Source organism: Capra hircus, chromosome 4 (assembly GCF_001704415.2).
Source record: "Capra hircus breed San Clemente chromosome 4, ASM170441v1, whole genome shotgun sequence".
Taxonomy (NCBI): domain Eukaryota; kingdom Metazoa; phylum Chordata; class Mammalia; order Artiodactyla; family Bovidae; genus Capra; species Capra hircus.
In genome coordinates, this window is record NC_030811.1 from 93,831,215 (window position 1) to 93,845,870 (window position 14,656).

At 36.8% G+C, this 14,656-nt stretch overlaps 1 protein-coding gene across 1 annotated transcript in view; it reads right to left on the minus strand.

The window, feature by feature from the left end:
- HDAC9 (histone deacetylase 9) overlaps positions 1–14,656 on the minus strand; it is a 1,067,937-nt gene that overhangs the window by 978,243 nt on the left and 75,038 nt on the right. Inside the window, exon 2 of the mRNA XM_018047346.1 lies at positions 5,657–5,775. Within this exon, the coding sequence (XP_017902835.1) occupies positions 5,657–5,681 (25 nt within the window). The 5' untranslated portion in view covers positions 5,682–5,775. The remainder of the gene's footprint in view (positions 1–5,656; positions 5,776–14,656) is intronic.

A 14,656-nucleotide genomic window follows, 5' to 3' on the forward strand; every position in this document is an offset into this window, starting at 1 on the left:
AACAGTACTAGGTTTTTATATAGCAGAAAGCAAAATAAGTGAGCTATAGCTTAGCATGTTTTTGTTTTTTTTTTTAAACAGTGGTGTGGGGAGTGGTCAGAGAACCTGTATTTTGACAAGAGCATCAGATGATATTTATTACCTGACATGCTTGGAAAACTCTAGGTTAGATGAGCCCTAAAGTCTTCCCTTCTGAATTTTGGCAATCCTGATAAAAATAAATTACCAGAAATGTCTTACAGACTGCTATACAGAAGAAATTAACTTCTGTTCCTATAATTATTAAAATACTTAACACACTGAATGGACCAAAACTATTTACACTTCTGTCTCTCTTATTAAAGGGTATGTCCATGATTTTAGTACCATGATTTTAGTACTGTTTGTGTCCCCACTGAATAACACACTGCTTAGGACAAAATACATGTATGAGTGAGTGAGTGACACTCTCAAAGAGTGTCCAACTCTTTGAGAAGCCAGGGACTATACAGTCCATGGAATTCTCTAGGCCAGAATACTGGAGTGGGTAGCCTTTCCCTTCTCCAGGGGATCTTCCCAACCCAGGGATCGAACCCAGGTCTCCTGCATTGCAGGTGGATTCTTTACCAGCTGAGCCACAAGGGAAGCCCAAGAATACCACAGTGGATAGCCTATCCCTTCTCCAGTGGATCTTCCCAACCCAGGAATCAAACCGGGGTTTCCTTCATTGCAGGCGATTCTTTACCAACTGAGCTATCAGGGAAGCCCAAATACATGCATAGTTAAGTTTTGAATGAACGACTATCTTAACTGCATCAAGCTAGCTGCCAGTCTTATGCATGTACTCCATTCAGACTCCTCAGAGCCCAAAAGCAACGCTCAGTGCTCTAACCTAGAACATTATTGGGGAAGCAAGATTAAAATAAAAATCAGTGTATTCTATATTCAGAAATCAGTATTTATTGTTTGACTGAATATATGAACGAGGCAGTAATATTTAGTACTTGATAGTACTCTTGCCTGGAAAATCCCATGGACAGGGGAGCCTGGTGGGCTGCCGTCTATGGGGTCGCACAGAGTCGGACACGACTGAGTGACTTCACCTTCACTTTTCACTTTCATGCATTGGAGAAGGAAATGGCAACCCACTCCAGTGTTCTTGCCTGGAGCATCCCAGGGACAGGGGAGCCTGGTAGGTTGCCGTCTATGGGGTCACACAGAGTCGGTCACGACTGAAGCGACTTAGCAGGAGCAGCAGCAGCAGAGAACTTCTACGAGAATTTTGTTAATACCTGACGAAAAAAAGACTTACACCATCCCAGAACCAATTTTCAAGACAAACAGAAATACTCTATCTGAAATACGATAAAGAATTTCTGGAACAACTGGAGTGAGACTATTTTTCTGGTGTACAAACTCCTTAGAGCCCTTTGCAGAACAAAAGCAAAATAAATGGATGGTGATTGCATAAGACCAATTTAATTCTTTTTAGACAGGTTTTTTTTTAAGGAGATGTGAGAAAAACACTTTTTCTAAGTCAAACAATTAGGTTACTTCTCACCAGTAGAATATATATGGCACCGTGAGATACAAGCTAATAGTAGCTGAAGAATGTTTTAATGTTTGTGGCTAGAACATTTTCCTTTCTATAAATGCAAAGTGCATTTCAGGTCTCTCTGATCGCAGTTTGTATTTGGAATAAACAGAAAAGATTCCCACTGCCTGATCCATTTGCTATGACTTTCTTCAATTTAGAGTTCATTCATAAGAACTTTCCAAACATAACTGATTAAGACCTCTGTATAATGCTGCTCTCAGCAGACCAGAAGTATTTATAAGAAAGAAAGTCCATAAGAAAAATCTTAATGACTCTAAAGTCAAATGAGCTTCACTTGGTCACTGTCTCATACTTCTTCTAACTAAACAATTATCATGACTGGCAATAACCTCCTCAGCAAAATAGCAGCCTCAAAGGACATTTTCATATTACAAAATCAGTACTCTTGGGGGCAGGGTATGCTGATTTCAGCTGTCAAATGTTACCAATAGTGAGCTATGTTAGGTATCTGTAGGATTAATCCGAGTATTTGGTATTATTTTACTTTGTCTTTTTGAAAAGGAGTCCAGTATATTTGATCATCTTATTATATATTACATTTACATATAGGAACTCAGAGTCTTTATATAATGCTACAAATTGAGCATTAGAAGCTGAATTTAAGTGCTACTCACTCCTTCTCTATACACACCTTAAAACATGGATTCACGTCCCCTTCTTATACAAACAACAGTCTATGCTGCACAGACAATAAGATTTCTATTTAACCCTAAACTCCTTTAACCATATATATTTTTTCTCTTTCAAAAGTTAGGTGTATGCATTCATCTGTTTTCCTTTTCTCTTTTACCTCACAAAGTTTAGTAAATGGTACTTCTGACCATCTGTTCCTTACATGTACCCTTCGTTTCTATAGCTTTTTGCCCAACATACTTTACCTCTTAAGCAGTTACCTCAACAACAAAAATGTCACTCTCACATTCTGTTCCACACATCAGATGAGAAAATTAAGAGTGGAATAACCCTTACATTGATCTCTCAATAAAAACTCATTACTTTTAGAATGAAATTAGATGTAATACAGACATACCTGAGAAACGAGCTAAGATGTCCATAGAACACATTAAGCATCACCATAGAATTTCTCACCTGTTTGTTTTCCTGTTTCACTTTTTTTTAACCAGGTGAAATTTTTAAATATTTCTTATTACATTGTATCGATTCTCCTTTTCAAATAGGGTGATCAAAATATTTCTATATTTATTAATTGCCAAGTATATACCTTTAAACATGCCTTGACGGGCTAAACTGGGAATCTAACGGCTCACAATAGTGTTCTAACAGGATTGTGTGTTTCACATTAAAAATAACAGGGTCCAGTTTGAAATTCTACCATTTGCAAAACATGAATGGACATTAAGAGAATTATGCTGAGTGAAATAAGTTAGAGAAACAAACACTGTATGATACCACTTACATGTGGAATCTAAAAAGTACAACAAACTAGTGAATGTAACCAAAAAGAAACAGACTTACAGATATAGAGAAAAAACTAGTGATTACCGTGAGGAAGAGGAAAGGGGAGCAATATACAGGTACAACTTGTCATATATAAAACAAGCTAGAAGTATATATTAAACAACATGGGGAATGTAGCCAATATTTTACAACAACTATAAATGGAAAGTAATCTTTAAAAATTGTGAACCACTATATTGTACACCTGTAGCTTACAGAATATTGCACATCAACTATACTTCAATAAAAAAGAAGAAAATAAGTGAATCCAATAACTATTTAAAAGTTAAATTTTATAAGTTGAGTTTAATTATAATTTAGATCCAAAAATTTCCCATATAGTTACATCCTTCATTAGCCTTATTGAGATCTGCATTTTGTGTCCATTTCAAGATTACAAATTCAGGTAGAAATAACAAAACTACTTTCCTATGGTTCTATCTGGCCTGTCATTCTCTGTGAAATAAAAGTGGGAGGTAAACAAACAATCTGGAGAAGATACGGGGAAGATGAGTAGAGAATAAAGAGACATAGACAACTTTATAAAAATATATAAAAAGTATAGTTTCTGGTCTTAAGAATTAAGGGTACTCCCTGTATAAATTCTAGACAGTAACTTGTAGAAATGGAGTAAGTTTTCTGCCACATCTGTACTTTAGCCAATTTGTTCCAACTTCTTTCAGTATGTTTTTTAATGATTCCAACACATTCTACCATAAGAAAAAAAGTTTGACTATGGTATTTCTAAGTTAAATGTTTCTTTTAAATTATGTAATTTTGAAACATTAAATTTATATATAAATAAATATATCTACTCCCATTGACAGAGAAAATATACATACAGTAAGTCCCCTACATATGAACCTTAACGATGTGAACATGTGTGCCGGCCCCTGTATGCCAGCTGTTGTACTGCTCTACTTTCTAAGGTACTGTACTGTAAGATTAAAAATGTTTCACTTTTCTGCTTTTCATGCATGTGTTATATAAACTTATTACAGTACAGTACCATACAACTGATCGTGTTAGTTGGGTACCTAGGTTAACTTTGTTGGACTTACTAACAAACTGAACTTACAAATGCACTCTTGGAATGGAACTCGTTCATATGTAGGGGACTTACTGTAATACATATTTTTAAGGTAATATATTCATATATAAGATGCAAATATCATTTTAAGTTTAACTCAATAGAAAGGACTGTAATTCTATACTTAATTGTGATAAGTAATGCAGGTCACACAGAGGGCTGCCTGTGAGGGTAGGGGTGTGGGGCCAAGAGTGGGTGGGGAGCAGGCAGAGGTGGAGGAAGGAACAGGTATAGCAGGCTAGACCGGTGCTTCCCAAAGTGTAGTCCCCAGGCAGCAGCAGCATCACCTAGAGAAACCTGTAAATACTGCAATTCCTGGGACACACCTAAGACCTGAATCCAAAAAAAAAAGAAATGGGGAAGTAGCTTCATTTTAACAAGCCCTCCCATTGATGCTAAAGTTTGAGAACTCATGAGCTACGGGGACTCAGATATAAGAAGCCTAGGTAACTTCATCTCTTATTCAGATAATAATGCCAATTATAAATCATGACTGTGACTAAAGATTCTGGAATATCTCTACTACATCATTTAGAATGAACAAATACTGTTACACTCTCCAATAATTTCTAGTTCCAAATTCAACACAGAAACTGGCAACTTGCTGGGGATGTGGAGAAGCCTGATGAGACACTGAAATTTCAGAGCAGCTGATCTGGGTGTGGCCAGCCTTCCACAGAGTGAAAATCTTGGCAAAAGATTTCCCTTTATAAGCTGAGTAAAATATTCTACTAGCTTCAACCTCAGGAGTTGGATAACTCAAGGATATCAATATGCTGAAATATTTTTAAAGAATACACAGAAATAAATACTCCCATAATGATCCAAACAGAAAATTCTTTTTAAATTTGTCTATGTTTAACATGTGATATCTGAAGCTATTCCATCATTCTGAAGATTTGGATCGTGTTTGTTCCAAAAGTGACACCCTGTTCCTGGAGAAATGGGTGTTGGCTGTGCTGATCACAACACTACATGAGCCACACATCAACTGGACTCAGAGGAAGCAGGTGTTGAGATTATAATTAAATATGTATATAGGAAACAGGAGTGGCAGCAAAGAAGGGTGGAGAAGAAAAATATCCTTCCTGTGTGTCACAGAGATGGAAGAGGAGTAAATTCACAAGCTGACTTGCAAAGCCCATGACACCATTTAAAAAGCATACAGACAGGTATTTGGTCAGAAGACTATGGATGTAGAGTTAGATGCCTATGTCATATTTAATAAATGTTTATAACTTCATAAAATTCACCCCAAATGTTGCATTTGCAGCAGAGGAATTAAAGTCTACTGCTCAGATAACAAAGCAAATGAAATTAATTGCCTACACTGCAAACTGGTTATGTAATAGAGGATTGGCTATAGAACACAGTTCAAAATTCATTATATCGACCAAACTTCATCAGGAAAAAAAAGTTATTTCACAATTTAAATTGCTTAACTTGAAGCAATACAAAACAACATCTTTCATACTAAATTTGTTTAAAGTTTAAAAAGCAACCAGACTGACCGGACCGCACTGGTGAACTCATCATGGGAATAAGGAGAAGGATTGATGGGCCAAGATGCGACTCACAGCCTTCTGTTAGTTGGCAATGCTGGTCCACGAGAAGCTGGTCTAGGTGGAACCTAGAATGTAAGAAAAACGCCTGTGTATTATATGCGTTACATCAAGCCACACGGGAAAAGAAACGTACGAGGACCAGCCTTGAGTTTCAGTTCAGCCACAGCTCAACAGAGAGTCTCTGAGGTAGTCACATCAACCTCCCAGGTTTCTTAAGTCTTCATTTATAAAAGAGCAAATTTACCAAAGCACAAAAACATGCAAACACTAAAATAAAATAATAGATGTGGAAGGAATATGTGAAAAGCACTTCATGTTATTGTTGTTTAGTCGCTAAGTCATGTCTGACTCTTTTGCGACCCCATGAACTATATAGTCCACCAGGCTTCTCTGTTCATGGGATTCCCCAAGTAAGAATACTAGAGTGGATTGTCACTTCTTTCTCCAAGGGATCTTCCCAACCCAGGGACTGAACCTGAGTCTCCTGCATTGGCAGGCGGATTATTTACCACTGAGTCACCTGGGAAGCCTGAAAAGCACTCCATGTAATTATAATTAGTTTCTTATTTACAATTATAACTAATTTGTTGTTATCATTATTACAGAAATTTTAAATTTTAATTTTAATTATAATAAGTATCTCATTATACAGTATTCTTAGTTATTACTGTTACAGATTTCCTTCTGAAGGTAAGAACTTCTTGCCAAAAACACTGTAATAGACTAAAAAGAAGTATAACTAATACACTATAAACTACAAGGGTGACAGAAAATTCTCATTACCAGTTCCATTTCCTCTTGAAGTCTTTTGCAATCTTGTTCCAATCAAAAGTAATAACAACCATAGTCTTTCCAGGGGTGGCACTTACAGGATGGACTTCTTGAGAGGAATTTAAGGGACTTTCTGTTTTTAATTTGAATATACTCTCACTTCTAGACACTGCAGCAAAGAGCAATAGGAAGGACATTTTCCCAACAGCTTACCGGAATTTCAAAGTTGAAAAAATCAAGAGGAAAAAGAAGCTCTTAAAGTTGTACTTAATGAGTTTCTTACTAAAATAGTATATCCCAATTGCACTATTTTTATAGACAGTATGCTGTAACTCTGAGAACCATACACTTTTTATCTTGAAAATCCAACATATTTATTGTGACTCATTTTCCAATCAGTATTGTGAAAGTGTTATTACTATTTTTGTCCAAATGTATAAAGCAGATATAAATACATATTTCCCTTGAAGAACCATATAACATCACTAAGAATACCTATAACACTTCAAATGGTCTCAAAATAGAAATATGATAGTTATTAAAAATAGGTAGTATAATCAATTCTAACAGGCTAATCCTTACCACATCATTCATGCTGGATACACATTATGATTTAGAAACAATAAAATGCACATTTTCATAAATCTTCAAAAATTTACACAGATGTGCTACTTTATCAGCATTACTTTAAGAATCTTAATTTCCAGGTTAATGAGAAAGTAGTATTTCTACAAAAAAAAAAATGAAGAGCAAAAAATTTGATTTCTATATCAGCAAATAGTCAGTGGCTTCCAAATAAAAAGATGTCAGTATTCTATTTTTAACGTAATAACATCATTTGCATAGTTCTTTAGTTACAAAGTACTTTTAGACATATTACCATATTTTACATTATTTTCGCATCAACCATGCTAATGGATACTTGTAACTCCCTTCTCTATCCTTATAGGTGAGAAAATTGATATGCCATATGCTTCATAATTAAAAGGTAATGAAGCAAAGTGAAAGTTAAAATTGAGTGAAATTTGAATTTATAGACTACCTAAAATTGATGACTGTGGACTTTGCGATTTTGACATTTTAGTTTTTTTACATTGCAATCTAAAATATTTTAAAATGCTCTAGATACATTCTTGATTCTCAATAGCACAATTTGATTTCAAATAAAAAATAACAAAAAGCAAGGGACAGGAAACTTTAAGAGACTGTAAGTGAAGCAGCATTGGAAGGTACTTTCCTTCAAAGGCAGTTACTCTGTGTTTTAAAAAAAAAATTATTTTAAATCTATAATGCCACTTTGTACAACTGACACTTGTATACTTCATATAAAACTCAATTTAACCAATAATTTCCAAAAGTTAAACATACATACAAAGCCAAAGTTTTGTTACTTGTCTCAAAATCTAAGATTAAAAAGATGTTTCTATTTCTACACACTTCTGCCATTTACTTCCACAAACACATATGACAACTGTCCATGGCCATTTATTGATACATAATTGTATCAATACATAACTGTACAGTTTTATCTTCAAAGCTTTGGACTTGAGGTACAAAGTGAATCTCAAGTGGAAATATGAATTTGGTTTCCAAAATACCACATTAAATACCTTTCAAAAATGTAAGCTACTCTCTGTGCCATTCAACCTTTTTAATAACTGCCTAATCATTACACATTCTTCTAACATTATGAAAGCTTTGCTATCTGAACACTGTTATAAAGAAAATTAATATGCATTTCTATGTTGATACATACTAGTTTCCACTTATGATATCCACATTTCCAACAAGCCACATTAAACCAAAGTTACCACAGTAACTATAGCTGCATAACTGCAACATGGCCATTTAAAGAGCTCTCCTAAAATGTTTCAGGGATAGGGGTACTCTACACGTATATGCATATGGGGTGTGTGTGTCTGTGTGCGTGCATCAGAGCCTCCACACACTTCCCTCTACTCATGAACAACAAGATCAGCAGATGAGTAGTCCTATTCACACCTTTTAGGGACAAAATTGATTCAGAATTTGGCACAAATTAAGACTATTTTTAGTTGCCTGGAAAAGAAAGAGGGACCAGTGGGGGAATATTTATCAATGACAAAGGACAATTTATTCTTAAATCTTCCCAAGTTTCTTTATCTAAATGGACTGCTGAAAACAGACTATTTTCTTTAGAATAGAGAGGTTTTCCCCTACAATATTAGTCATTCTTACAATAAGTTTGAACTACAAATAATAGGAAACTGACCTTCATGTGGGTAGATAAGTGAAAAAAAAGAATAAAGTTACACTGATTATTTGTGAATACAGATTATTAAAGCAGATACAGAACTACTGCCTTCAAATAACAGTTTCAATTAACTAGCACCTTAATTTGTCCATGCTGTAAAAAATGTATACACACACACATATATGCACACTTAAGGAGATAATATAAGCACAGTAAGAGCAAAATTGCTGCTATAAACCTTTTCCCTATTGAGAGCCAAGAATGGTTATTTTGGGTCAACTATATTCCCTGAGGGCTTCCCTGGTAGCTCAGTTGATAAAGAATCTGCCTGCAATGCAGGAGACCCGGGTTCAATTCCTAGGTTAGGAAGATCCCCTGGAGAAGGAAATGGCAAGCCACTCCAGTATTCTTGCCTGGAGAATCCCATGGACAGAGACTGGCAGGCTACAGTCAATGAGGTCGCAAGAGTCGGACACGACTTAGCAGCTAAACCACCACCACCATATTCCTTGAGGGACCTGGATCCACAATAGGGAGTTAAGAGTCTGCTTCAAAGAAGTCATCTCTGACTACAAGTTGGTCAGCTGCCTGCAAATAAATCAGTGCTATTATCCTGGGATAGAGCACAGGGCAATAGCCCAAGGGGATGACATCTTGCAGTGCTTTAGCCTGCCTGTGCAGCCAGAAAAAGAGGGCATTAACACATTACACTGACCTAGCCCACACTGTGCTTATCATTAACATTATTGTGGAGGTGGTTCCATAGATCCTTGAACTATTTCACCCGCTTTCCATAATGTTCTATAATGGGCAAGTTAGCAGAGCTTTACAGATCACAAAGAATTTGCACAAGGATTATTTCCTCTGATCTTCACAATAGCCCTGGAGTATACTAAGCCATTTTTATCCCCATTTTATAGATGAAGACTTTGAGGCTTAGGAAAGTTTTGAGAATTTGTTCACAGACATGCAGATGACAAATGGGAGGGCTGGCCTTCTGCCTTTTAGCCCACTCCTCTCTTTGTTGCATCACAGGGAATCACAGGCTGTTCTAGCAAAGCTGCTTGAATATCAAGACTCTATCTACCTAGTGATCACAATTTCAGTACTGACTCACTGAGTTGCAGATCTTTACTAAAGAACTTACCTAGTCATTGAACAGACTGAACTCAATAACCAATGATGAAAAGTAAATAGTTACAATAAATGTCTACAGGAATTCTCACAATATAAGCTTTCAAATACGACTAAGACTTCATCTTCCTACCACAATCTTTATTTTGATTTTTAAAACTATAATCTAAGCTTATTATAGTTTTCTTTTTTTTCTTTTGGGCAATTGGTATTAGGAAAAAGTGGAATGATTTTGTAGTCTATGTAACTAACAAGAACTGTGTCTCTAAAATATTTTTCTCAGACTTAGGGCAAGTTGTAATGCACAGCTTAGTCTAAAAAATCATTCACACTTATTTGCAAGTCCTTTTCTTCTGTGATGGAGCCATTAGCCCCAAGTCCTCAGCTTCATGGGCTGACTCAATTCATAGCACCCACTGTATGGTGCACTGAGTTCATGAGGAGGTTCATCAGACCTACAGTGTCTATCTTATGCCTCAAAACCTAATATTCTGCCATAATTTCATCTTTTGGAGAAAAATGCTAGAAAAATCACTCTTAACATTCTACTCAATTAAACAAACTCTTAATTGTGTACATACCAGATACTCTGTTACCCATGATGAAAATTTTCAATTCTTTACTTCTCACATTTCCCAAAGATAGTCATCAAAGCCAGAACACTGATGTCTTAAAAGCATCTTTGTATCTGGGCTCTCCTTTCCCTTTCAATGAATACTGCCTTGGCTCAAGTAATTATTTATTCTTGATTACATTGTTTATCTAGCCTTCTATCTGATATCCTTGCCTCCAAAGAATGTCTGAATGAATTAATTAGTAAATAAAATGTGGTAACCTCTAAACTCCTTAGATGGCATTCAAGTTCCTTAATAATTTATTTCCTCTCACCCCTATTTCTCTCCTGCCTTCTTTTCCTCACACATAACTCCTATGGTTCCAGACAATCTGTCATTATTCCTAGGGTGATATTCAACATTATCAACTACTGCTGAGGCAGAGGCATTGAGAAATCAGAATGAACACCTGTATGAGCATCTATGTGGCTATACTTAAACACATAAGATGACTGTGGGATTAATTCTTTCTCTATAGTATTGTTCACATTTCCATGCTTTTGCGCCTCCTTCCCTGCAAAATACTATCATCTCTTCTCTACCTCCCAGCTCAAATTCTTTAAAGCCATGTTCAAGTGAGAAATTTTAACCAATCACTTCAAGTAAATGGTCAGCTTCCTCATCTATGTTCCCACTGTGTCTTGTACCATAACTGTATAACACCCCTATGTCAGATAATAAGAGCACCTCTTATATTAGTGACATACTTTTACTCATCATGAGACTACGGTCCTCGTTTCAGGGATTGCACTATCCCATCTCTGCAGTCCCCATATCTACCACCTGCCTGGTACGTAAAGAAAGTGAAAGTGAAGTCGCTCAGTCGTGTCCGACTCTTTGCGACCCAGTGGACTGTAGCCCATCAGGTTCCTCCGTCCATGGGATTCTCCAGGCAAGAATACTGGAGTGGGTTGCCATTTCCTTCTCCAGGGGAATCTTCCCGACCCAGGGATTGAACCCAGGTCTCCTGCCTTGTGGGCAGACGCTTTATCCTCTGAGCCACCTGGGAAGCCCTGGTACGTAAAGGAACACAATAAATTCTTAGAGGAAAAGGGCTAAACCAATAAAACTTCACTTGCCTACCTTTGGGGAAGAACCATTTATCCAATTTGTTAGTGTAAAGTTCTGAAGGACTAGAACACAGTCCTTTGACTTATATCAATGAAAGAAATAAAAATACTCTGGAGCATGAACCACCATTTAGAAAGAGTAGACCCAAACAAGGTGTGGGTCTTCATGAATCAGGCTAAGATAGCAGACACCCCAAAACAAATTTGCCTATAAATTAGATTGTCCTAGATAATGTCATTATTAAGGGTTTTGAACTGAAGTGATTTCTCAGATCACTGGAAAGTTTCAGCTTCTCACCTCATTCGTTTCAGGTTTTTCTCAGCCTGAGGAAATTCATTTATTCATTAGACAAGTTCTACAAATTCACAACTGCATCAAAATAATCGAACTAGTATTCATCAAGAGACAGGAGAATGGGATATAGAGATTTAAGGATACTCGTTCCCCTTCAACTTCAGTAGCAGAAGCAGGATTGAAAAATAAAACTAATGACCACACTTAAGTTGTCTTAAACAATAGGACCCTTGGGACCCTGTGGACTCTGGGGACTGGAAAACTATTTGATAGGCACTCTTAGAGTACAGGTAAGAACAGAACGGCCACTGGAAGGCCACACAGCAAACATAAACTCTCTGTGCTAATTTGAAAGCAAATAATAAGTTCTCTTCTAAGACTTTTTAGGAGAACCATTTAAACATAGGCTACACTGCAGGGTGTAACACAGAGCACAGAATGTATTTTGGAAGGTTAGTTCTGTATACATTTTGCATGTTAAAACTAGGATTCAGTAGCCTATACTATACATATAACACAATGGTAGTATCTAAAAATATATATACAATCAGAAATGGTCTGCTGGATAATTCATTTTATAAGAAGAAATTCTGCCAACTTCAGAGCCTGTACTAATAAAGACAGGCCTTTTGTTAGTAAGCATTGAGTTTAAAACCACACGGCTTAGCCCCAGGGTATCCAGCACCCAAATCATATCTCAAACAGCTTCTATGAAGACCATTTCATCAAAATCCTTCTTGTACTGATTTCTATGAGATCACCTTTGAAGGCCCCTACCTACAACTTCCCTTCTTGGACAATAGGGAATAGTAAGTCACAGCTACCATTATCATCAGTGTGAGTTTAAAATGAGAATCACAATGCCTGGAAACTGCAGGATATACAAGCCTCCTCTTAGTCATGGCAAAGAGGCTGTTAAAAAAAAGCGTTGTCTACTTGTAAATACACACGAGACCAAAGTCTAAAATAGAATTGAGAAAAGGGAGTAATAGTCGAAGTGAAGGAACTTGCAACAGACAACCTCTGATACCTGTGCAGCAGGAGGGCTTTGTGATCTATACACTATAACCTTCCCTGCAGAAAACTTGCCTGATCAAGCGTGCTTAAAAGAACCTGGCTCGCAGCCTACTACCCTGCCAGTGTAGAGACATGGGTCATGATCAGCAAGCCAAATACAAAAGACCTTTATCCATCAGTGCAATTTAGATCGACATGGTTCTTTCTTTCAAACTTCAATACTGAATACATTTAAATTTTTTCTGATTTTTTTTTTTTTAATCCTGCAATCTACCTACTAAAGATGTGAAAATCGCTTCATGCAGCAAAGTGCCCATGTAAGATGTCTCACTAGCTGGGTGATCTGGTAGTCAATTAACCTCTCTGAGCCTCAGTTGCTTAAACATGAATTATTTAACTTACCAGGTCACTGTGAGGCTTGGACAAAAGCTAAATGCAAAGTAATTGGTATGGAGTAGGTGCTCAAAAATGTCGGCTACTATTATCATTATTAGTACAGAAACTGTGTTTTACTTCAGGCCTAGTTCCATCCCAGGAGAAAACAGTGACACACGATGCCTCTCACCCTGCAACGCAGCTGTTAATCTTTCGCACTCCACTAGGCTTATAATAGGGATCTAAATACTAAAACTTTTTTCCTTTCTTTGCTTTTTTCTTTTAGGAGGCAAATGTCTACCCTAAGGAAAAATACTGTGCTATTATTTGCTTTGGAATATACCACGTTTGGGCTTCCCCAGTGGCTCAGCAATAAAGAATCCACCTGCAATGCAGGAGTCACAGGAGACCTGGGTTCAATCCCTGAGCTGCGAAGATCCCCAGAGGAAGGAATGGCAACCCACTCCAGTATTCCTGCCTGGAGAATCCCCATGGACAGAGGAGCCTGGTGGGCCACAGTTCAAAGGGTCACAAAGAGTCAGATACAACTGAAGCGGCTTAGTACACAAGCACATACCATGTTTGCCCTAATCTCTCACTGGTATTACTTAATATTTAATATATATACATAAATTTCAAAAATCATTTGGGTATTGACATAAAGTAAAACATTACTATGTCGAAAAACAGCTGTTTTTTGTTCCTAAAAATAAAGTTAAGAATAACTATCATTTTGTAGAAGTTTGAAGAGAAACATGAAGTATATTCCCTGAGTACATATAAATTCCTCTCCAAAGAACTTATCTATTGTTTTAACAAATCATCTTGGGAATTTCAACCGACCTAAGGGCTTCTCTTTCAGGCAAGATTTCACTGGTTATGTTACTCAGTGTGCTAGCTACTGCTAATGTTCAGTCCAATTTTGAGCCAGCCAAGACACATCTTCACACATGCACAGGTAAACACTTCAGGTGAAGAAATGATAACAGCAGAATATTCACACAAGAAGAAAACAGGATAAGCCCTGACTACCAGGACCACTCAAAAAAGTGTGAAATACGTGGAACTCTTCCCCAACCAACACATATGTTGTCATTGATTCCTTTTATTCCCATCCTGCTATCTTTGATCCTCTTTTCCACTAGGGTTCTCCAAGGTCTCTTCCAATTGAATAGGTCATTTTAGTCTCTGATCCCTTTCCAAAGAACCCATTTTTACTAACGAATTGAATCAACCTTCTATCTTCCATTTTTATGTCCTTCTCATCCTCTTCCAAAGAACTCTATTTTATACATAAGATTTATCTCAATTCCACCCCTCTCTGGTTCTTTTTTCATTTATGTATGTCCTTCTTCTACAGAGGTTTCCTTAGAACACACATCAGTATTTTCAAATACCCCTAAAATTCCAGAATACAGTTAGACAGGAAAAATGAAT